Source organism: Rhinatrema bivittatum, chromosome 1 (genome assembly GCF_901001135.1).
Source record: "Rhinatrema bivittatum chromosome 1, aRhiBiv1.1, whole genome shotgun sequence".
Lineage (NCBI taxonomy): Eukaryota > Metazoa > Chordata > Amphibia > Gymnophiona > Rhinatrematidae > Rhinatrema > Rhinatrema bivittatum.
This window is the reverse complement of record NC_042615.1, coordinates 388826324-388850304: the sequence shown is the minus strand read 5'-3', so window position 1 is coordinate 388850304 and position 23981 is coordinate 388826324. Positions and strand designations below refer to the sequence as shown.

The following is a 23981-nucleotide window of genomic DNA, read 5'->3' as shown; positions in this document are numbered from 1 at the left end:
AGTCGCAGAGTGCTGAGACTGCAGCTGGTGAGCAAGAGATACAAGTCAGTGCTCGTTGTCAAGGCAGGAAAGCCTTTGCCTGTAAGGTGTCCAAGTCTGCCCCAATGAAAGACAAGGTTTGAGATGGGACTAAGTAGGATTTGTCGTAATTGATGAGAAATCCTAACAAAATTAGAGTGTGTAAGGTTAGATTGAGGGACGACAGAGCAGCTTGCTGAGTGGGAGCCCTGATTAACCATTCGTCCAGATAGGGGTAGACGTGAACACCTTGTGTCCTGAGGAAGGCTGCGATGACTACGAGGCATTTTGTAAAGACTCGTGGTGCAGACGCCAGGCCAAATAGAAGCCCTCAGTATTGATAGTGCTTGGGGCTTACTAGGAACCTCAGGTACTTGCGATGAGCTGGACTTATCGCAATATGGGTGTGTGCGTCCTGGAGGTCCAGAGAACAGAGCCAGTCTCCTCTTTGTAGAAGAGGTAGAAGTGATCCCAAAGGTGACCATCTTGAACTTTTCTCGCTGAAGATACTTGTTGAGGGCCTGTAGGTCCAGAATAGGATGGACGCCTCCCGATTTTTTGGGGATTAGAAAGTACCGGGAATAGAACCCTAGGCCTTGCTGAGAGTATAGAACGAGTTCTATTGCTCTTTACTGGAGAAGAAGGGAAACCTCTTGATTCAGAAGAATGGAGTGTTCGGATGTTCTTCATGTCTGTAGAGGTGGGGAGTCCAGTGGTAGGGCGAGAAAGTTCAGATGGTAACCTGAGCAATGATTGCCAATACCCATTGGTCGGATGTGATTGAATGCCACATGTTGTGGAAGTGGCACAATCGACCTCCCACTGGTATGTGCAACAGAGGAATCTGGCTGCTGCTCTCTAGGTGAAAGTCAAAAACCTGAAGCAGGTCCTGGTTGAGGAGCTGCTTGTGGTTTTTGTTTATGGGCTTGACGAGACTGCGGTTTTTGATAAGGTCTCGTGGCACGGGATCTGGTTGGTGGCAGGTAAGACTTCTTTGGGCGGAAGAAAGACTTCTTAGAGTCCTTTCTAAAGGGCTGTTTTGAGGAGAAGTCGGAAGGCATCAAAGAGAGCTGTCTTAGGGTCTCATATGATCCTTTAATTCTGCCACTGTCCGTTGAATCTGTTCACCAAACAGATTATCTCCGACACAAGGCAGGGCGGATAACCGGTCTTGTACTTCTGGGTGTAGGTCAGAAGACTTGAGCCAGGCCCACCATCTCGCCGAAATAGCAGCTGCAGACACTCTGGTAGAGGTGTCAAAAATGTCAGATGTTCTAATCTCATGCTTGCCTACCTCAAAACTCTTGTTTACTAGGGTTTGTAATTGTTCTTGAAATTGCTGAGGCAGGGAGTCTGAGAATTCCTGTACCTGCTTGAAAATGACCCTGTTATATTGGGTCATATAAAGCTGATAGGCGGCAATTCGGGAGATGAGCATGGCTCCTTGGAATATTCGGCGACCAATGTTATCTAGGAACTTCTGTTCCTTTCCAGGAGGAACAGAAGAGTGAAGCTTTGACCTTTTTGTCCTCTTTTGTGCAGACTCTACCACAACCAAGTGGTGATCAAGCTGTGATTTTTGAAAACCTAGGGCAGATTGTACCACATAGGTAGTGTTAGCTTTCCTGTGTACTGGAGCAATTGATCCAGGATGTGCCCAGTTCTTCTTGAGGAGATCGAGAAGGACTGATGAATGGGAATAGAGGTGATTACCTTAGGGGCATCCAGGAATTGGAGCAACTCCATCATCTGGTGCCTACCATCCTGTTCCGTCTGTAATTGGAAGGGAACCAATTCAGAAATTTCCTTCACAAAATTTATAAAGGAAAGGTCCTCTGGGGGAGAACGCTTTCTACTCTCAGTAGGTGAAGGTAAATCATCGGTGTCTGTTGAGATATCATCACCCCAGGTATAAGGATCTGCACCCGTCCCTCTAGGAACTAGAGGGGGACAGGGTGGTTGGATACCTGAAGGACCCGGTCTAGGCTCCGATGGAATCAGAGGAATTATCAGAGGCACCGATGATGGCATCGAAGGCACCGGTGAAGGCATCGATGGATGACTCTGTGGCGCCGGACGTATCGGCACTGATGGGTCGGTTGCGAGGGACGTATTGGCATCGATGGCTGAGGCAGAACTCCCGATGGAGGGATGCGAAACAGTGTTTCTCCTCCCAATGAGGCAGTCAGTGGGGAGGGCATCGGAGACCCGGGATCCATAGGTGGAAAAGCGGCCATAAGTGCTTCCATCCTGGATAGCATCAGTGCCAGCGCTGCCGGAATCAGGTCGATGATCAGTTCCAGAGGCGGTGCCAGTGTCTGTGCCAGAGGAACCTGAAGATGTTGCATCGCCTTGTCGATGGCCTCCTGAACCATCCAGTCTAGTTATTCTCGGAGACCTGGAGCAAGCATCCCTGGCTCCGGAACAGAAGAAGGAGGCAGAGGCATAGCTGGAGGGATCACCGTTAAAGACGGAGTCGTGGCTCCTGGTCCCCGATCGGGTGAGGGCTGCCTCGGTGACCCGGTCGCAGGAATGGTCGGTGCCTTTCCTGGACGGGGTTTCTTCGACAGCAGCTCGGACGATGATTTCGCTCCCTCGATGGTCCGAATCTTACAGTGTCAATGGCGATGTTTCTCCCTGCGATCCCCTCGATCCTGAGGGGGAGTAGAGGGTGTCGATGGCCGAGAAGTCGTCGATGCCTGTCAGTCACCAGTCTGTGGTCGATGTTGACGCAAAGTTGATGGTGCTGGTTCAGACGATGTTGATGCAATGGACGGAGTCGGGGTTTGAGCACGGAAGAGAAGTTCCATCTTCTTCATTCTGGCCTTGCGACCCTTTGGTGTCATTAGGGCACATTTGGTGCAGGTCAAGACATCGTGCTCGCGTCCTAGACACATTACACAGACTTTATGGGGGGTCTGTGATAGACATGGTGTGGGTACAGTCCGGGCACCAACGAAACCCCAACGCCATGGCAAAAAATCAAGCCACGGTACGGTCGACGGCCAGTAGGCTGCGAGGGCCAAACTTGACGGTAATAGACGGGAAACAGGTAAACACTTACCGGAGTATTGCGGACTAAGAAAAGTTAGAGGAGGGACCCCTGTGGGGCAATTTAACTTTTAATAATTCCGTGAGGAAAATTCCTGTCAGGAATCTCTTCAGAGCTCCTTAACCGTGAGGCTACTGCTGCGCGGAAAAAAGAAGACTGAAGGGGGACCCCTGCTGGCTGCAGGGTTAGTGCCATGCTGGGCATGCCCAGTAGGGGCCAGTCAAAGTTCTGGAAACTTTGACAGAAGTTTTCTGTGATTGGGCTCCATCCTGTGATGTCACCCATATGTGAGGACTATCATCCTGCTTGTCCTGTGAGAATACATAGTCACACAGGAGAAACATATGATCATTCAGCAGCCAAGGGAGGGAAGCTGGATTCATCTGACTGTCCTAAAGAAATTATCAGGTAAGTAGTAATTTCTCATTTCTTAGCATCTAGTCAGATGAATCCAGAACAAGTGGGATGTATCCAAGCTACTCCCAAATAGGGCGGGAGGCTGCCTGTGGTCCAGTCAAAACCAGACGTGCAAAGACAATGAATTCCAGAGTTTAATTGTGTGTTCAGTGAAAACATTTTCTCTGATTTGTTTTGAATGAGCTACTTCATGGAATGTCCCCTAGTCTTTGTATTTTTTGAAAGAGTAAACAGATTCACATTTACCTGTTATATTCCTCTCATGGCTTTATAGACCTCTATCATATCCTCCCTCAGCCATCTTTTCTCCAACCTGAATACCCCTAAACCTCTTTAACCTTTACTCATAGGGAAGCTGTTCCATCCCCTTTATCAATCATTTTGTTCAATTTGCCATTGTGATTACCACCCTGTTAATGGATGTATTGGCATCAGAATGCACACCATTAAATCTTGGATGTCAAGTAATAAATTAGCATTGAATGAAGGTAAGACTGAGCTAATACTGCTTTCTAGGATTGCCTCTAACACACCTCAAGTTAGATGAATGTTTTATTCACATTTCAGTGCATTATAAATTTTTAATTCTGCCCTCTTTTTACAATCACAAGAAAAAATAGTGGTGAAAAAAGTTTTATATAAACATTATGTGAGTTTCCTGAATCCAGACTACTTCCAGACCATGGTATGGATGTTGGTATTATCCGGCTTGTATTATTTTATTAACTCCATGAATGTTGGCTTACCTGCTTCTATTTTGAAAATATTACAGGTGTTGCTGAATGCAGTTACCCATGTTTCAATGGGCACTCAGTGCAATGACCATGTGTCAATTTTATGCACTCTCCACAAGCTCCTAAGGTAATGACATGTACAATTTAAGATCCATAAAGCACTGAATGCTGAGGCTCCAATTTGTATCAGTCCAGCCTTAAAGATGTGTAGAGCACCTCACATGCTAAGATTAGCAGGGAGCAATTTATTGAATGTACCTTCAAATCAATTACTATAATTGTCTGAGACTACAGCAAGAATGTTTTCAGTGACTGGTTCAACAATGTGGAATTCTTTACTGAAAGAGTTAACATCTGTTAGGTTTAGGAAGCAAGTCTTTGGTTTAGACAGGTTTTTGGGTCTGATTGTAGGACTAAGTGATCAAAATAATGGCCAAGAGTTAGCCAACCACTCGTTATAAGAGGCGAGAACATGATAGTTCTTGGATGTAAAGGATGTTAGTAGCAGGATTGTTTGTGAAGTCTGCCAGGTATGAGTTTCAAATTGTATGTATCTTTGTATCCCACCTAGAACTGCATATTGTGCAGGTTGTAAGTTATAAAAATAAAAAACAAACAATACAAGTTTTAGGATACTGGCTCATTAGGAACACTCCTGATGGATTATAGTAAAATTTGTAGCTCTTTGCCTTTAATTAGGTTTATTCATAGCATTCCTTTGATTTTAAAATAGGTATAATTTTAAAAGCATGCAAATAATATTTCATTATGCTCATGGCCTGATTTGTGAATGCTCTGTTTTGTGGACATCCCTTTTTGCTGTATTCTTGGTGATGTTATACCAGGACAGCACCCCAATTTACTTTCACACTGAATGGGTAAGAAGAATCAAGAAGCTTCCCCAATTGGTATGTTTCTTCTGGAGGAAGGGAAGGCAAAAATCAGAAATTAAAAATACATTTAAAAGAAGATATAATTACTATTGTTTCACTGCTGGCAGAATTAAGAAAAACAAAACTGTTTCTGCAATGCTGCAGCTTTATCACTTTCTAACCACTGTAGTTACTGTGCAAGCAATAGAACAGGATAACTGGAAAAAAAAACAAACAACCATCCATTGATATTTGAAAGTTATATTTAATTGTTTTTCTCCTCCATTTAGCTGAAAAGTATGATAGCCAAACTGTTCAGATCTAGATTGGGGAAAACAGGAGTATAACAAACCGGCAAAGTGTTACCTTATGCACATGAACAGCACTCTTGGCCTGCAAAAAAAAAAAAAAACAGTGCCAAATTTACAAATCTATTGAATGCACGTGAATATTTTTTACATATAGAAAACATTTTTTTACACCACATCACTTTACAAAATAGAATAAAATCATCCCCCTCTATCTCTAACAAACCCAACCCATAATAAACCAACCAATCCCTACTAGGACCCTAGTTTTGAAGACAAATAGTCGTCTTCTTCTTCAGGGGAAACCACCCACTAAAATATTACAGACATAAAAAGCAAATATGTATATCAATTTTTAATATATTGTTATAATCAGGATTCCAAAAATATTTTTCATATGTATACCTGAAAATAGAATAAAACAATATTATATATTATTTTCACACACTTGAAAAATTTCAAAAGACACACATTAAAGAATAGAAAAATCAATGTCGACCCACACTGTATTTCGAATAATCCGCTTGAAGTCCAACTATCATTGATTCCAAATTTGCGTATGTCTACCTACACTAAAAAAAAATCTATTAATATAAATCCAAAACCATTATATTAATTCACTTATTGTTATCAATTCTTTAAAAAACCAAAAAAAACCAAACACTTACCCTACTTGTTATAAGCATGTTGAATCTAACAACCCTTCTCTAACTCAAAAGAGCATAATATAATTTAATGGGTTCTCTTTCATTCTTTATATTTTAAAGTATGCCAATTTCAGAGAAGTATTGGGAGTAGCACGTGTATAAGGTGTCTGTTTTGTACAATTGCCTCTATGATAGAAGAATATCTAGAAATAAATTTTAATTTTACTATGCATGATATATTTGGTGGTCTAGTTTTTTTTTTTCCATAAAAGAATTTCTTGATATAACATTGGTCTTTTTCCTTTTTGTTAATAGTTAGCCGCAATCAATTCTTTTGAATTGAAGAGAAGGGTTGCTAGGTTCAACACGCTTATAACAAGTAGGGTAAGTGGGTTTTTTTTTAAGAATTGATAACAATAAATGAATTAATATAGTGGTTTTGGATTTATATTAATAGATTTTTTTTAGTGTAGGTAGACATACGCAAATTTGAAATCAATGATAGTTGGACTTCGAGTGGATTATTCGAAATACAGTGTGGGTAGACATTGATTTTTCAATTCTTTAATGTGTGTCTTGAAAAATCTTTCAAGTGTGTGAAAATAATATATAATATTGTTTTATTCTATTTTCAGGTATACATATGAAAAATATTTTGGAATCCTGATAATATATTAAAAATTGATATACATATTTGATTTTTATGTCTGTTATATTTTAGTGGGTAGGTTCCCCTGAAGAAGACGACTATTTGTCATTGAAACTAGGGTCCTAGTAGGGATTGGTTGGTTTATTATGGGTTGGGTTTGTTAGAGATATTTAGGAGGGGGATGATTTTATTCTATATTGTAAAGTGATGTGAAGTAAAAAATGTTTCTATTTGTAAAAATATTTTTCAAGTGCATTCAATCAATTTATAAAATTGGCACTGTTTTTTTGTTTGTACATGCAGTTATGGTGCTGTAGTATTACCTTCCTTTCAGATTACCTTTTGCAAAAAACTTCAAAAATACAAAATTGTGTGGATGGTTTGATCAGGCATTTCTCTCAAACTGCCTCCCACCAACTACATATAAAAGCCAAGCAGAAATAAAACAAAACATATCAGGATGCAAGAAACAAAAAGTCTGCATTATGTCCTCTTGGTGTTTAAACTTTATTACTCTTGTACTAAAAACAGCTTTGATAACTTCTGGGTCTGGCAACTCTGCTCACCACCCTCCCTTCCCCCCTTTCTTTTTCTTCTGTTGCTGCTTCTTCTTTGTGCCGGCAGCCCCCACTGGTTTTTGGTGTCTGGGGGGTATCACGTTGCTGGCTGCAGTGGAAGCAGCGGCAGAGGACGTCGGTGCAGCTGCACTCCCGGGCCTCGGGGACGTGGGAGGGCTACTTGCTGTCTTACTGGCATCCCTGCAGCAAGAAATTGTATTTAATCAGATTTATGAGTCTCCTCAATTCTACATGAGCTCCGAGTGACATACAATATAAAACACAAACCTAACAAATTAAAAAGTAATAATCAAAGAACCTTATAACAAGATAAAAGCCATTCATATAAATAAGCCACAGCCTGAAGCAGTTTAAAAGTGATCAGAGTCCCCTGAACAATTATTAAAACTAATCAACTATAGTAACAAGGGAAAACCGCTGGAGGGCGGGGGGTGGGGGAAAAAAAGTCTCACAGCTTTTCACTGATGGCTCATCTTCAATGAAAGTGAATTCCATAATGAAAGACCTACATAGGAAAAAGCCCTTTTTTGTGTACAGCTATATTTCGTATCCAACAATGTGGGGGAGGCTAAAATGTAACCAGTCAAGCACAGGGATCTAACAAGTTTACATAGGTCCAATTTATCTTAAGTATTTAAGCCTTGCCCCAGTCACAACTCTGACTTACAGAATTTTTAAAAATTTAAAAAATTCTGTAAGTCAGAAGGAGCAAATGCAGCATGGCATAACGACCATATATCTTTAAGCCATCAAAATCTGAGCTGTGCAAACTACAATCTAGCAACATTTTTCTCTAACCCCACAAAGTCGAATTGCAGTAATCGAGCTGACCAAAACCAAAGCTTGAACCACAGTAGCCAGATGTTTAGTAGGCACACATTTTGAACTAAATGCTACTTTTCCTATGCCCTTACTTTCCCTTGTCCTCTGTCATAAATTCTGAAAAACTTTGAAAAAGAAGCATTAGGAAGCAGTGCCTTGATCAAAATAATCCATTTCATCCTGATTACTGACTCACTCCTTCACTGATAAAAGTAAACACAGTCCATCAGTATGTAGTAGACTCCTAAAATGGCAGGTTGTGTAAACAAACCTCCTGGCTTTCACCTTCATTTTCTGATCTCAGCATCAATACTGAAGGAATACATCATTACCTGACCATAATTTGGCATGGACACCATCATTTAAACTGGGATCAGTTGAATGTACAATCCCAGCCTTACAGTACAGAAACTGCCAATATGCAGTTCACACTGGTTTTTCTCTGGAAAACCTTTTCCAAGAGTTAAAGCCTGGGAAGCTCAATAAACAAGCACAGTAGTCTCTACAATGGTAGAGCCAGAAGCTTCAAGGGAAATGTAGATGCTGCACGACAGCAGAAAGGGTATGAACTTTTTGGTCACCAGAGGTTCACCAATCACTACCAGAAATTCAGGTCTGGAATGCAACTTGCTGGTGGCCTCTGCTACAGCATGAACGGTTGTAGGAGGTTCAGAAGTGCTTCATTCAAGCTCTACTGCCCCCAGTCTCTTCCCATGGCCTATTGTTGATCTTACGCTATTGTAACAAATAATAAAAGTTCACTCAGCATTTTCTGGTACCAAAACATATGCCAGGTAGCTGCCACCAGCAAAAGGTGAAATTTGGTCTTACCTGTCAATTTTCTTTCCTTGAGACCTGTTACACCAGTCCAGTCTAGTAGGCTATCTCAGCTTACTATCAGATGGAGACAGAGAAGACACACCTTGTCAATGACTTCATCACTTGGTATAAAGATTGGTGCTGCACCAGCAGTAGTCAGAATTCTTATGTCAAAGGAATGGAAAATACCATTGCCCCTAAAACAATTAACTTTAAGAACAATAAACTTTAAGAAATAGCCTAGTGGTTAGAGCAGTGGACTGTGAACCAGGAGACCAGGGTTCAAGTCCTGCTGGCACTCCTTGTGACCTTGGGCAAGTCACTTTACTCTCCATTGCCTCAGGTACAAAAAACTTAGATTGAAAGCCCTCTGGGGATAGAGAAATACCTACAGTACCTGAATGTAAACCGGTGTGATATCTCAATTGAGATAAAAAATGTCGGTATATAAAAATAATAAATAAATAGAATAAATAAACAAACAAACAGAGACTTCATAAACAGAAGGAACAGAGGAAACGTTCCTGATTGTTTGTCCTAATTAGAAAAACTCTGCTCCGCAGGGACAGTTATCTCACATATTTTTATAAAGCACAGTACACACAAAGCAGAATTCTGGAAGCAGGGAAGATAAATAGCACAGTAGCAGCAGCTTCGGGTGCATCTCAAAGGCAAAATAGTCATTTTCTGCCCAGGATAATAGTGTCGCCCTGACTTCCTGGGAGGGTCCTGGACTGGTGTAGCAGGACTCAAGGAACGAAGGTTAACAGCTAAAATTAAATTTCACCTTCCTTGTCATCCTGTGACACCAGCCCAGACTAGTGGGATGCACCAAAGCCCACTCCAACTTGGGTGGGAAGATGACAGGGCTGTTCCAAGAATGCCTGTCCCAAGGCAGTATCTCCATTAACATGCATATCTAATCCACAGTATCTATGACAGACTAATAACCAAGTGGCTGCCTTACAGATGTCCTCTGGAGCAGGCACTGCAGCTTCTACTCCAAAGGAAATCCAATCCCTTGCAGAATGAGCATGAAGCACCCTCAGACCCTGCTGACTCTTCAACAAAAGACTGAGGGAAACATCTGTCTGATTTACAAGGACAATGGATTCTGAAGCTGCCTCACCCCATGAGATCCACTGGATAAAGGCCTGTCAGTTAGCTAAAAGGGATTAGCTATATTTTGAATATATGAGGCAGGTTCAAAGAACCATTAATAAGGGGGAGAGATTACCCTTATCACCATAATCAGCTCTTCTGCTGGTCACAAGGGAATCCGGTGGAGGCGGCCTCCTAGGAGCCCAAATTTCAGGAAGGACCAGCACTCCAAGAGTCTGAGGAAGGAGGAAGTGATACTTTTTTAAATTGGTTTTTTTTTTTTATTATTTATGTTTTTGTTTTTTTTTAAACAGGGCTCAGGCACTTTCCCACAAGCACAACAGGAATAAGAGTAAAACATGCTCTCTATGCATGGCTTAAACTGCAGGCCTACATAATTCCTTTAACATAATGACCTCTGTGCTAAACACACGGTCTCACTGGGTTCACAGCGCCTGTGCGCACATATATGTGAAAGAGTTTGCCCGTGATCACCCACTTAGCCCTCTAACCAGTATCAGTACATGAGGTCGCTTGAAATGCCTCAAGCTAGTGGCTGGCACTGTCAGTGCGGACTGCAAAAGTAGCAGAGCTGTCTGCTTCCCTTTACCTTGTGGCTTTCCCTCACAAGGGAACAACAACTAAAAGTTCCAGTTCTCTTTGAACAGCTGCAGAGCCTGCCACTAAAAACGCTCCTATGCTAATTGCTGGCGGAGGTGCGGCAAAATAGGTACCTTTTTTCATATGTGGTGGGATTGTCCTAGCGTGGCACAGACGTGGACGCACATCCAGGATTATATCTGGAACACCTTACGAATCCAAATTACTCTTACTCCCCAGCTCTGTTTATTACAGGTGGATTCCGAAGAGGGCAACACTTGGGAGAGAGCTCTGGTGATACAGGTGGCTTTAGCTACCAGGTGTGAAATAGCACTATGGTGGAAGAAAGCTGAGACCCCTACATTACGAGATGTTCTGAACAGATTGGATAAAGTATATCTTATGTGCCACCTGACCGCTATTAGGCATGATCGGCTTCCTAGATTCCAGAAAATGTGGGCACCATACAGTAAGGGGATCCTCAAGGTGTGACGCTCTGGAGGCTTTTCATTGTAGTTAGGGCAGCCTTCGGTCTCACTGACACCTTTCCTGGGGAGACTTGTTCTCCTCCTTTCTCTGACAATTTATGCACTCAACCATGTTTCTCATCCAGGCGTACCTTACTCCTGATGCACAGGATTGGAAGGCTCATAGGCAGGGCGGGAGGGGGGAGGGTAAAGGGGGGCTGCGGTTCTGTGGGAAGATAATTCAGCAGCATACATTTAGTGTTTTCATAGTTTTTATTGTCAAATCGTTTACCACTTAGTTTGTACATTTTTGTGATGATAGAGAATATTATATGATGTAACATGTTCCTCATATGCCACACAATGTGATGGCGGTACGGCCACTGCCCGGAGGCCGACTCCCCCCTTTTCTATGTTGCGCTTTCATGCCAGGATATGTATCATACTTGGGATATCTGTGTCTATGGCAGTTTGTGGAGGCGCATATTGGGTGGTACTAGGGGCGTTGAGTTCTGTATGCTATTCTGTACACTTATCTGCTGTATCATGATGGGATGTTTCCCTGTTTGTATACGATTTGGTACTAATAAAAATACAAATTACAAAAAAAAAAAAACGCTCCTATTGGGCAGCAAAGACTCCACACTAAGCGCTGGTTGTCTCCACAACAGCAGCAGTCCCCATCCAAACAGACCTCGGTGGGGGGTAGGGACCAGAAGCATTCGACTTTATAAGGGCAGGCAGAGTTCCAAAAGCTGTAGGTTCCACCATGACAGTGAATATTTATGCCTGCTCATAGGGTATCGCGAAAGGAGAGGCCCTTCTTTACTCGCAGCTCTCTATAATTTGTCGCAGCTGATGCTAAAAGGCTGCAGCTGGCTTTTTTTTTTTTTCTTTACTGCTGCTACCTAGCCCCGTCAGTCCAGAGGTAAGAGAATAAACTCAAGTGTGGTGGGAGTGTGGAGGAGCAGGGCTTGAAGGAGGGTGGAAAGCTCACATCCACAAATCTGAGGGAGAGAGGGACCTGCCAAAGATTTCCCCTACCAGACTTCCTCTAATCAACCAAGCCCAAAGGGAAACCTGGAGGCCATTGAAGCAAGCCCAAAAAGGAACCTGTGAGTTGCTTACCTTACACTGTTCAACCAGGCCCACAAGGAAACTTGGGAGTCACTTATCTGATGTTGCTCAATCTGCCCCATGGGGGAAACCAGAAGTCATGATCTGGGTCTTTGCTCAACCAGGCCCCGAAGGGAATCCCGGGAGCCATGTTGCAGGCCCTGCTTATCCAGGTCCTGAGGAGAATCCTGGGAGCTATGATGTCCTAGAAGCAGAGATCCTGCTCCACCCAAAGGCTGTGTCACTGGGTGATAAAATCCTACTGCATCAGGCCAAACACATTTACCATCTGTTAGAGACAGAAGAACAACTACAATTGCTGCTGCATCACCAGCCTATGTACCAAGTAATGATTGTTACATTGAAAAAGGGTGAGTCCTCTGTCTCCATCTGCTAATAGGTGGAGATAACCCACTAGTCTGGACTGGTATAGCAGGATGATAAGGAATAGGTATTTCTCATTACCTTCAATTTACATTGTGGTGGGTCCTAGATGGCAGAAAAGCTTATAGTGCCTACAGCAACATTTGTGCCATTATCAAATGTATCAGAAAATAATGATTCAATTTCCTCCTCCACCATTAATAAGTTAATGGTGATATGTTCAGTATACAGAAGCCCTCAGTCTTTATCTAAGAGTTGATTTGGGAAACTACTGAAAGTCTGGGGAAAGTTACAATTTCACAAGTTGCTTTGGTGGTCATTAAAAGTTCTATGTTAGAAGGGAAAGCTAAAGGATTGGAAGATTTCAAAGAAGAAATGAAACAGTGTGTCAGTTCTTAAGCTTAAATAAATACTGCAATGTCCTATAAGCTTCTATATAAACACCCCTAGACGTAATAACACAAAACCAAAAAGAGATATTAAAGCCTGTTGGCTAAGTTGAGTGTCCAGGAGCTTAGATTGAGGTGCTGGCCATCCTTTAATTATACCCACTCTCTTATTAATGTACCGTTATGATCTCTTTTCAAGGGCAGTGCAAGTAAAAAAAAAGTTTTAATCTTTTATATATGCAAGTAAAACAGACATTTCATAATGCTTCATTAGAGTTCATTTGCAAATTCTTAACTCTCTATATATGTTTAACACATAGCAAGAAAGAATAAACTTTTAGAATTATCTTTATGTTGTCAACAATGCTGTAGTGCTCTGGTAAATCCTGACAGAGGCAATGCTAGAAGCTTAAGTTTACGTTCAAGTTCACACTTCCAGCTATATGTAGCCGGATAACTTTACACTGGTATATTCAAAATAATTGTGACAAGTTATCCAGCTAACTTTAACCGGATAACTTGCCCACTAACTGACCTTTCTGATGTGTCTAAGTTGACTTAGAAGAGTTAAAGTCAATTCTTATTAATGAGGCCTAGGGTCCTGCAAATTGAGGCCCAATTTTATTTTATTTTCCTGTATTATATTAAATAGAATACTGCCTCAATTTTTGAACCAACTCAATTAGCTTTTTAAGTGATAAGATTGTACAACAAGGCATGGATGAGCTTCCTAGCCCTCTCAGTAGCTTCTCAATGTTCTTATTGTGCTGTGCATGGTCTCTCTTTCCTTTTTATGAAATTCTTTGGATTGTGTTGGAAAACGTCCCCCGAGATTGTGGTCTATGGATAGATTACATTGTATATTTATTTTCTGGTTTGATCCTATATCTATTCATTTTTTTGAACAGTATAATGATGAAATTACTTCTTATATGATAATTTCCTTTCCTGGAGTGCAGTCAAACCAGTCCAGATGAATGGGTTATTTCCACTGACCAGCAGATGAAGACAGATCAACAGGGGCACTGACGTCACTCTTTATATGCATCCATGCTAACCTCAACCTGCCAGTATTATCTGTGACAAACTAGTTATTGACAATGTCAAAGCAACCCACAAGACTTGCCATACTGGGTCAAGACCAAGTCCAGTGGCCAATCCAAGACAAGTATATGGCAGGATCCCAAGGGATAGATAGACTTCAAGCTGCTTATCCAAAGAATGAGCAGTGGATATCTGCAGCTCCACTTTAAAGGAAAATTGGTTCTTTCCTGCTAATTTTTGTTCCTTTAGTACCACGGATCAGTCCAGATCGTGGGTTGAGCCTCCTGTCCAGCAGGTGGAGACAGACCAAAAGTATGAGGGTATTCTATATCAGGACAGAGCCTACCCTACACCCTTTCAGTATAAAGTAGGTATAGTCCAGATATAGCCCACTCTTCCGCTATCGTCCTCCACCTCTCCACCCCATTCCCGCCTTTCCTCTCCCCCCCCAGCCCACACCCCCCTGCCATTTAGAAGCCCTCCCACCCTTACTCCCTGCTTTTCTCCCCCCTGCTCCCCCTCCCCCACCTCTCAGACATCTAGTCTTTTCTAAAGATATAACATAATTAACCCATCTATTGATTCCATGTAAATAAGCACCGCATCCTAAATGTATAATTTTATAACTCAGTTACAGTTATGTTTTTCCTATAATGCTCAATTATTGTTTGGCTACTCTCTCTCCAACTGCCCTATCCTTTCACGCTTTTCTTGCCCTGCCCCCTCTCACCCTTATTCTTGCCTGCTCCCTCTATCCCCTCCCTGTTCATTGTAATTTCTGCCTGCTTCAGTTTTTTGTAAAGCGGCGTGATATGCCCTATGAATGTCGGTATATTAAAAGTTCATAAATAAATAAATAAATATAACTTCCCAAGGATCAAGCAAGCAATAAGAAAAAACTAACAAATTGAACAAGTGAACAATTGAAAGGATTCTGTATGAATAAAAACGCTCTTGGATCACGTGATGTGGTGGGTCTGGTAGGACGTGTTCCTCCACACTCCGGCTGCCTCTCTGGCCTTATCCATCCTCATCCGGCCCAAATGACCAACTGATTGGCTACTAAAATCATCCTCGGGTGCAGCGCGATCCGCAGTACACCATCCTCTGAATTTGCAGTGGGTATATGGCTACTCGGACCCTCCGCAAGGACAAACCTAAATCACTAGCTCCTGGCACCAAAATGGCCGCGGCTGCGACGGCGGCCCTCTCTGCAGATGGCGAAACTTTGGAAGAGAAAATATCGCATGCAGTGGTCACCGCTTTGAATGTGCGTTTACATCAATTGTCCGATCAGATCGCTGATGTGAGGGCCTCTTTGACTGAATTTGATGCCCGTGCCGAGAAAATTGAGGGGCGAGTGGGCCTTGCCGAAGACGACATCACCGCACTGGAAAAACGAGTGGAGGAGCTGACCAAACAAGCAGCGGCGAGTGAGGACCGAATCGATGATCTGGAGAACCGATCCCGTAGAAACAACTTAAGGTTTGTCGGGTTCCCAGAGGCGATTCCGGAGGCAGACTTTCCGCGTATCTTGGAAGCATGGCTGCTGGGGCTTGTCCCTACCTTGGCCTCGCCCTCGGGCGGGCTTTTTGAGAGAGCACATCGTCTGGGCCGGAGAGGGGAGGGCGAGTCGGATCGCAGGCCCCGGGTGATCATTGCTCGCTTCTTGCACTTTGTGCATCGATCCCTCGTTCTCCAACACTTTCGAAAAGTGCGTGAGTTCTCATATGAGTCACATCGGATCCTGGTGTTTCAGGACTTTTCATCTCGGGTGACGCTGCAGCGTAAAACTTTTCAGGATGTCTGCTCAGAACTCGTCAACAAGCAAATCAAATTTGCGCTCATGTTTCCCGCTAAGCTTAAGATTATGCATCAGGGGCAAACCAAAGTGTTTGACTCTGCGTCGGAGGCTCGTGTGTTTGTCAATGGCCTAGTCGGATCGAGCCCCCCCCGAGGCCGTGTCTTAGGATGGGCGCTAAATGTGTCCTTGCTTGCTGTTATGGAACAAATCAAAACGAAATATCATGGGACTTGAGTTGCCAGTCCATAGAATGGTGTGTGGTCCAATGCGACGGGGATCGTAAGCACCGCTAAGCTTAATTTATCTACATTATTCCCAGTTGGCTAAAGATTACGCTGGCACGCAAAGCAGACAAACAACAACAGAAAAAAAAAAAAAAAAAAAAAAAAAAAAATCGAAAAAAAAACCCCAAAAAAAAAACAAAACGATGTGACCACGACTACCTTTTTGCTCAGAAAGGCGCTATGGAATATCTACAAGCCTTGATGGCAAAGGGGACTCCTTTGGTGGTCCATAGCAGAACTCAGTCTTCTTCTCTATTTTCGGCGTGGACCTCTGCATCTTGGCATCTGGTAGTTGTTCCTGTTTGCGTTTTGTTCTTTCCTTTTTATGTTACTGTATTAACCTGGTGTATACTGGCTTATGTTGCCATGCTGTGATTCACTGTGGGGGCTTCCTTTGCCTTCATTTTGTGTGGTGGGGCTGGAGAGGCAGCTGAACACATTGTAAATCTAATCTACGTGATCTATCCCTGATATAAATCAGGTTTACTAAAGTGGGGAGTGGGTGTGGTGGGCTGAAGCGTTGGGAACCTGGGCTTGGTTCCTGATGGGCCCAGCTTACTTGAGAGTTCAAGGGGGGGGACAAATAGAGAACCTATGTTATTTGGGGATTTGTGGGATGTATGTATGGTTGATGGTTTGGATGGGAGTTTTCTTTACGCAGGGACAGATAGGGTACATCAGTAGTACTCCCCTGGGAGAGCAGAATGCGGTTTTTTGGATCCCGCCAGAGAGCTCTGAATTGGCACTGCCTCCTCCTGGACATTTCTTTTGCTCTTTGCTATGGCGATAAATGTTGTTACATGGAATGTGGCGGGTTTGGGTACCCCCATAAAACGTGAAAAAGTTTTTGCCCGATTAAACAAACTAGGTGCCAAACTTATATTTTTACAGGAGACTCATATGTTGTCCCAGGAAGTATTGAAACTAAAGAAGAAGTGGGTCTCCCAACTTTATTATGCCACGGGGTCTTCGAAGAGCCAGGGGGTTGCCATTATGATTCATCAATCTGTTCCTTTTACCAAACAGGAATGTATAGAGGATCCCCAGGGTCGTTATGTGTTAGTGAAGGGGTGCTTGTTGGGCTCCCCCATACTTCTTGCTTCTATTTATGCCCCGAATGTATATGACCACACATTTTACACTACCTTACTATCGCATTTGGTCAAACTGGGGGATTGCCCTATGATCCTGGGGGGAGATTTCAACTTTGCAATTGATCCTGAGCTTGATAGGCAGCCAGCCAGAGGGGGGCATCAATGCAGTCTCAGAAAGGGGCCGGGATTTCTCTGTAACCATCTTGGTCTTATGGACCTATGGCGTGTTCTACACCCCGGTGTGCGAGAATTTACCCATATGTCGAAGGCGCACCCGACACAATCTAGAATCGATTATCTCCTTATATCTGAATCTCTCTTTTCTAAATTCACTAAATCTGACATCGAAGCCCTGGTGATATCTGATCACAGTCCGGTGTCAGGGACTCTCCAAGTGGGTGGCCCTGGTGTGGGGGGACAGTGGCGACTTCCTGCCGCACTAGCTTCTGACCCGGAGTTCCCGCAGTTTCTGAAGTGTAAATGGCAGGACTTTCTGGCAAATAATGCCCAACACTTGGATCAACCGGTTCTTTTATGGGAAACCGCGAAGGCGGTTCTGCGGGGCGATATTCTTAGCTATGCCAGTTATAAAAAGAAAAAACTCAATAATGAGATTGTTAGCCTGGAGAAGAAATTAAGAAGTGTCAAAAGACGATTGTCCATCTCTGGGGATCCCACAATCGCTGCCCAGTTTAAGGAAATCCAGGTAGCCCTTAATGACTTATTACATGCCAGGGCGGCACGTGCCCTGCGCTATCGTCAATTCAATTTTTTTCAATATGGTAACAGGGCTGGCCGTCTCCTGGCTCGTCTTTTAAGGGCGCAGGAAGCCTCCAAGTTTATTGCTAACCTTAAAAATACACAGGGGGAGATAAAGTCCAACACTAGGGACATTGCACAAATTTTTTCAGACTATTACTGGTCTCTTTATGCTGCTGACCCTGTCAGTGAAGAGGAGATACTCCGCTTTTTGCAGGGTTTGCCTTTGCCTAGTCTATCCCCTACGCAGCTTCAGAACTTGCAGCGCCCTATTGCGGAGGAAGAGGTGCAGGATGCGATACACTCGCTTCCTCATCAAAAAGCCCCGGGACCTGACGGCCTGACCTCAGTTTTTTATAAGGCCTTAAAAACAGAGGTTAGCTCCCTTCTCCAATCAGTGTTTGAAAGGATGACAGATAATAAGGAGATGCCTCTGACAATGCGAGCTGCCACTATTGTAGTCCTACCTAAGGCTGGAAGGGATCCGTTGCTTCCCTCCTCATATAGGCCGATATCTCTTCTCAACTTAGACATCAAAATATATGCCAAAATTTTAGCAACCCGTTTAAAATCTCTTATGCCCTCGTTGGTCTCCCCGGACCAGGTGGGTTTTGTAACTGGGAGGCGATCTACCGTAAACATACATAAGGTTCTGGCTGCCCTGGAGCTTTGTTCATCTGCTCAGGTTCGTGATCCTCTATTGGTGACCTGTGATGCCGAGAAGGCATTTGACAGGGTGGCCTGGCCTTTTCTGAAACAGGTACTGATTAAACTGGGGTTTGTGGGTAGAATTTATGATTATATTACCTTGTTATATACAAATCCCATGGCCCGCATTTTGGTTAATGGGGAACTGTCGGAAGAATTTCGGCTTCAACGCGGCACGCGACAGGGTTGCCCCCTGTCCCCTCTTTTATTTATTTTAACGGTGGAGCCCCTTGTGTGTAAATTAAAAATTACCCCTGAAGTTACTGGTATCCCTGTGGGGGCGAGTTCTTATCTCACCCTTTTGTTTGCTGACGATATCCTCCTATTGTTATCCCAGGCTAGAGTTGCTCTCCCAGCGGCAGTGACAATTTTTCAATTTTACCAACTCCTATCAGGCTTTAAATTGAACCTTGATAAGACGGAGGCTCTTGACCTGTCGGGATCCCTTCGGGACACATGGGAACATTTCCCGGTGAAATGGGCAGCGAGTACGATAAAATATCTGGGAATTACCATACATGCGGACCCGACAAAATGGTATACTCTTAATATTCCCCCCACGATTACCAAAATGACGCACAAGTTGCATGGGTGGCAATCTCTCCCCCTCTCTATCCAGGGGCGCATTGCAGTAATTAAAATGGTGATTGCACCTTTATTATTATATAAGCTATTAATGTTACCTTTCCTGCTTCTCCCGCGGGATCGGCGATTGCTTAATACTGAGCTCCGCAGATTCCTATGGAGGGGTAGGAGGCCGAGATTGTCTTTGACCACTTTAATGGCGCCACGGTCTCAAGGGGGGTATGGGCTGCCTAATTTCCATCTGTACTCTCTGGCGGCTAACCTCCGCTTTCTTGGAGACTGGTTCTTTGGAACTTCGGAATATACTGACTACCCCTTAATATGCATGCTCTGTACTCCATATGTTCCCAGTTTTCTGCTGCATACTTCATCTCATCTTTCACACAGGTCTTTCAGTCACTTTATATTAGTTCAAACAATGCGGAAAGTGTGGAGAATACTGTGCAAGATGCTAAAGCTCTCTGTAGATGTTTCTCCCCAATTTCTTATGCGGGGCTCGTTGTTGGCCTCCTTGTCTGCAAACACTCCTTCAGACCCGCTCTCACTACCGGCTACCTGGCCCCTGGGTGGTTTGCTGGATCCCAACACAGGTCAAATGTATTCCTTTACTCACTGTCAAGCTCATCTGGGATTTCGACCTAGTCACTTTCTGCTGTATGGGCAGTTGCGAGCCAGGTCTCACATGTTGCTCCGGGGACAAGAGGGCAGGGTGAGTAGTTCTCAGTATGATGATTTGATGTCCTGTTTCCAATTGCGGAAGGGTTCCTTGTCCTGTCTTTATTCTTTTTATGTAACTGTGCAATCGTATCGGATATATCATGACTTGTCTGCCAAGTGGTCTCGGGACTGTGGTGAGGATATACAGGCCTGTATGCTTAAGAATTCTTATGCTGCTATTTCTTCAATAACGAATAATGTTGGACTTCGAGAGTTACAGCAAAGGATTTTCCATCGTACCATATGTTCTCCTGCCCGAGCCTATCGCATGGGGTGTGCGCCATCGGCGGCGTGCCTAAAATGTCCGGAGTTGTCGGCTACATTGTTCCATTGCCTGTGGAGTTGTCCTTGTATACAATCCTACTGGGATACCATAAGAGGCTGTTTAACTTCTATTCTTCACAAGGAGGTCCACTGGGCGACCTCTTTCTGCCTTCTCTACAACGATGTGGGTGATCAAAGTTTAAATGTGGACAATATCGGACTGATTTCTAAAGCCTGTTTGATTGCCAAAAAGTGCATTCTGCTCAAGTGGCTTGACTCGAGCCCTCCCACTCACACCATGTGGCTTTCCGCGCTGACGGAGCTTTATCAGCTGGAATATGGCTCTATGTACAGATGCTTTACAACTAGGCGGAGACAACAATTTCGGGAGCTTTGGCTTCCATTCTATCTGACTCTTTAGTCTACAGTACGGAAGGCGGCTCCATTGGTGGACTTGTGATTATGCGATGCCCTGGATTTTGATTACAGACCTGGGAGGGTCGGTTCACTGGTCTCCTTTCATGGGCTTTTTTGGGGCCTGGTGAGTGCTCTTGGCTGTCCCACTAAGACTACTATCAACCATCCTTAAGCTGATGTTAGACATTTGACATTTGTTATCCTTTTAAGTTGCATTGATCTTTATGGTTCTCTATGGGAGGGTGGGAGGGGGGTGGTATGGGTAACCTCAAAGTAAGCATTTCTCAGAAAATGAAAAACGTATTGGGGTTGTACTTGCAAAGTGTACGGTGTACCCAACTGTGTTTGTAGTTGTATACAAGTTGCTCCAATAAAAATTGTTATTTAAAAAAAAAAAAAAAAAAAACCGCTCTTGCATACAATTTTATTTTCATCTGTTAGATGCTTCCGGTGCCTTTAGTAATAGTAGACAAAAAAAAAAAATCAGATAATTGGAAAAAAAAAACCTGTAGAGAAAGACAGAACATTCGAACTGACATATCAGATCTAGTATGGGTGGGTGTCTGGACTGATCCATGGTACTACAGGAACGAAAATTAGCAGGTAAGAACCAATTTTCCTTTCCCTGTACGTACCCGGATCAGTCCAGACCATGGGATGTGCCAAAGCTTCCCTAAACAGGGTGGGACCAAGACAGTCCCACTCGAAGAACCTGCTGCCCGAAGGAGCCAAAAGCTGGAGCCTGCACATCCAGACGGTAATGACGAGCAAACGTATGCATAGATTTCCAAGTAGCTGCCCTACATATTTCCTGAGGAGAGACAGATTGACTCTCCACCCAAGAAGTAGCCTGAGACCGTAAGGAATGAGCTTTTAAGCCTTCCGGCATAGGCCAACCCTTACAGATGTAAGTCGACGCAATGGCCTCCTTTAACCAATGCTCGATAGTGGCCTTGGAAGTCTTATTACCTTTATTTGACCCACTCCACAGAACAAACAAGTGGTCAGAGACCAGGAACTCATTTGTAACCTGAAGGTAACGCAGCAAGACCCGTTTGACATCGAGGCGCCGCAGATCACCCCCAGCTGTATTTGCTACTTCTGAAGAAGAAAAAGCCGGAAGCTCCACAGACTGATTGACATGAAAAGACGACATGACCTTTGGCAAGAAAGAGGGTACAGTCTTAAGGGATACCCCTGAATCCGAGAAACGTAGAAAAGGTTCTCTACACGACAATGCTTGGAGCTCTGAGATTCTTCTGGCTGGCTGAACAAATGGGCACCAAGAAGACGGTTTTGAGAGTCAAATCCTTGAGCATAGCCCTCCTTAAGGGCTCAAAAGGGGCTTCGCAGAGAACCCAGAGAACCAAGTTAAGACTCCACGAGGGACAAGTAACCCAAACCAGAGGATTCAAGTGCTTGGCTCCCTTGAGGAAACGGACGACATCCGGATGAGCCGCCGCTGCATAACCGTCAATGGTGCCTAAGAGAGAACAGAAAGCTGAGACCTGCACTTGCAAGGAACTGAACGACAACCCTTGGCAAGACAGTTCTGGAGAAAAGAAAGGACCTGGAAACCGGAGCCTTACGAGCAGAGATAACAGAGGAGACACACGCATTTTCAAAAACCTTCCATACTCTGACATAAGCAAGCGAGGTAGTCTGCTTCCTTGCCCGCAAAAGAGTGGATATAACTAGAGATGTGAATCGGAACTGAAATCGGATCCGATTCTGGTTCCGATTCACATCTATAGAGATGTGAATCGGAACTGAAATCGGATCCGATTCTGGTTCCGATTCACATCTCTAGATATAACTTCTTCCTTATATCCCTTCTTTCTCAAGCTCCGCCATTCAAAAGCCAGGCTGCTAGACAGAAGCGATCCACCTGATCAAAAAATACGGGACCCTGCCGAAGAAGATGGGAAAGATGACAGAGGTGTAGGGGACCGTCCGTGGCTAGACTCACGAGGTCCGCAAACCACGGTCTGCGGGGCCATTCCAGAGCCACTAGAATGACAGGCCAGTGATGAAGCTCGATTCTTCGGCGTACTTTGCCCACTAACGGCCAGGGAGGGAACATGTACAGTAGAATGTCGCGGGGCCAGGGAAGGATCAGGGCATCCACCCCTTCCGCACAATGTTCCCGTCTGCGATTGAAGAACCGAGGAGCTTTCGCATTGGTCATGGTGGCCATCAGATCCAAGTGAGGGGGACCCCATCTGCGGATGATCAGGTTCATTGCTGCGTCTGACAATTCCCACTTGCCTGGGTCTAACTTCTGGCGACTGAGGAAATCCACTTGAACCTTCTCCTTCCCCGCAATATGGGATGCCGCGAAGCGCCCTAGGTGACGTTCCACCCATGCGAAAAGCCTGTTGGCTTCCAGAGCGACTAGGCGACTCCTGGTGCCCCCTTGTCGATTGATGTAGGCTACAGTGGTGGAATTGTCAGACAATCGATTGATGTGCATGGGCCGACCCTTAAAGATGTAAGCAGACGCAATGGCCTCCTTTAGCCAATGTGCGATAGTGGCCTTGGAAGCCTTATTACCTTTATTTGGCCCACTCCACAGAACAAATAAGTGGTCAGAGACCCGGAACTCATTTGTAACCTGAAGGTAACGCAGCAAGAACAGTTTCAGACAGTCGATTGATGTGCCAGCGAGATTGGGTCGGAGACCAATACCCCTGAGCAGACTGGGTCTGGCATACAGCTCCCCAGCTGGAAAGGCTGGCGTCCGTTGTTACCACGATCCACTGCGGCATCAGAAGGGACATCCCCTTCTGAAGATGGGCAGGCGATAGCCACCACTGCAGTTCTGCGACGGTAGACTCAGAGAGCAGCAGGGGCGTCAAACTGTTCAGATACCGGTTTCCAGCGGGATAGCAAGGCTTTCTGTAACTGACGCATATGCGCAAAAGCCCAAGGGACCAGATTGATAGTGGAAGCCATGGACCCCAGAATCTGGAGATAATACCAGGCCATTGGCAGGGCAAGAGAGGGATGGGCTCCACCTTAACCAGGGTGGAACCAGACTGCTGGCGCTAACCTTTAAAAAGGAGAGAGAGCAGCTTTTAAACTAGAACAAAGGGGAAAGCCGACAGTCGCTCAGCAGCACATGGTTCGGAGAGAGGTATCTTCAAAGGATACTAATGACGCATTAGAATTAGGGCATCCCGACAGTGAGGTTCCAATAATTAGAAAAATAGTCCAAGTGCCTGTAACTAAAAACTCACCTGAGCTAAAAAATTCTAACTTGTCCCTAACAATTAAAAAGCAGAATGAAAATACAAACCAAAAACATACTTTGAAATGTTTGTATGCTAATT

General features: G+C 44.1%; 1 protein-coding gene across 1 annotated transcript in view; it reads right to left on the bottom strand.

The window, feature by feature from the left end:
* Positions 1–7185: 7185 nt before the first annotated feature.
* The window catches only part of SRP72 (signal recognition particle 72), a 256651-nt gene continuing 239855 nt past the window's right edge, over positions 7186–23981 (bottom strand). Inside the window, exon 19 of the mRNA XM_029601669.1 lies at positions 7186–7455. Coding sequence (XP_029457529.1) covers positions 7260–7455 — 196 coding nt within the window. The 3' untranslated portion in view covers positions 7186–7259. The remainder of the gene's footprint in view (positions 7456–23981) is intronic.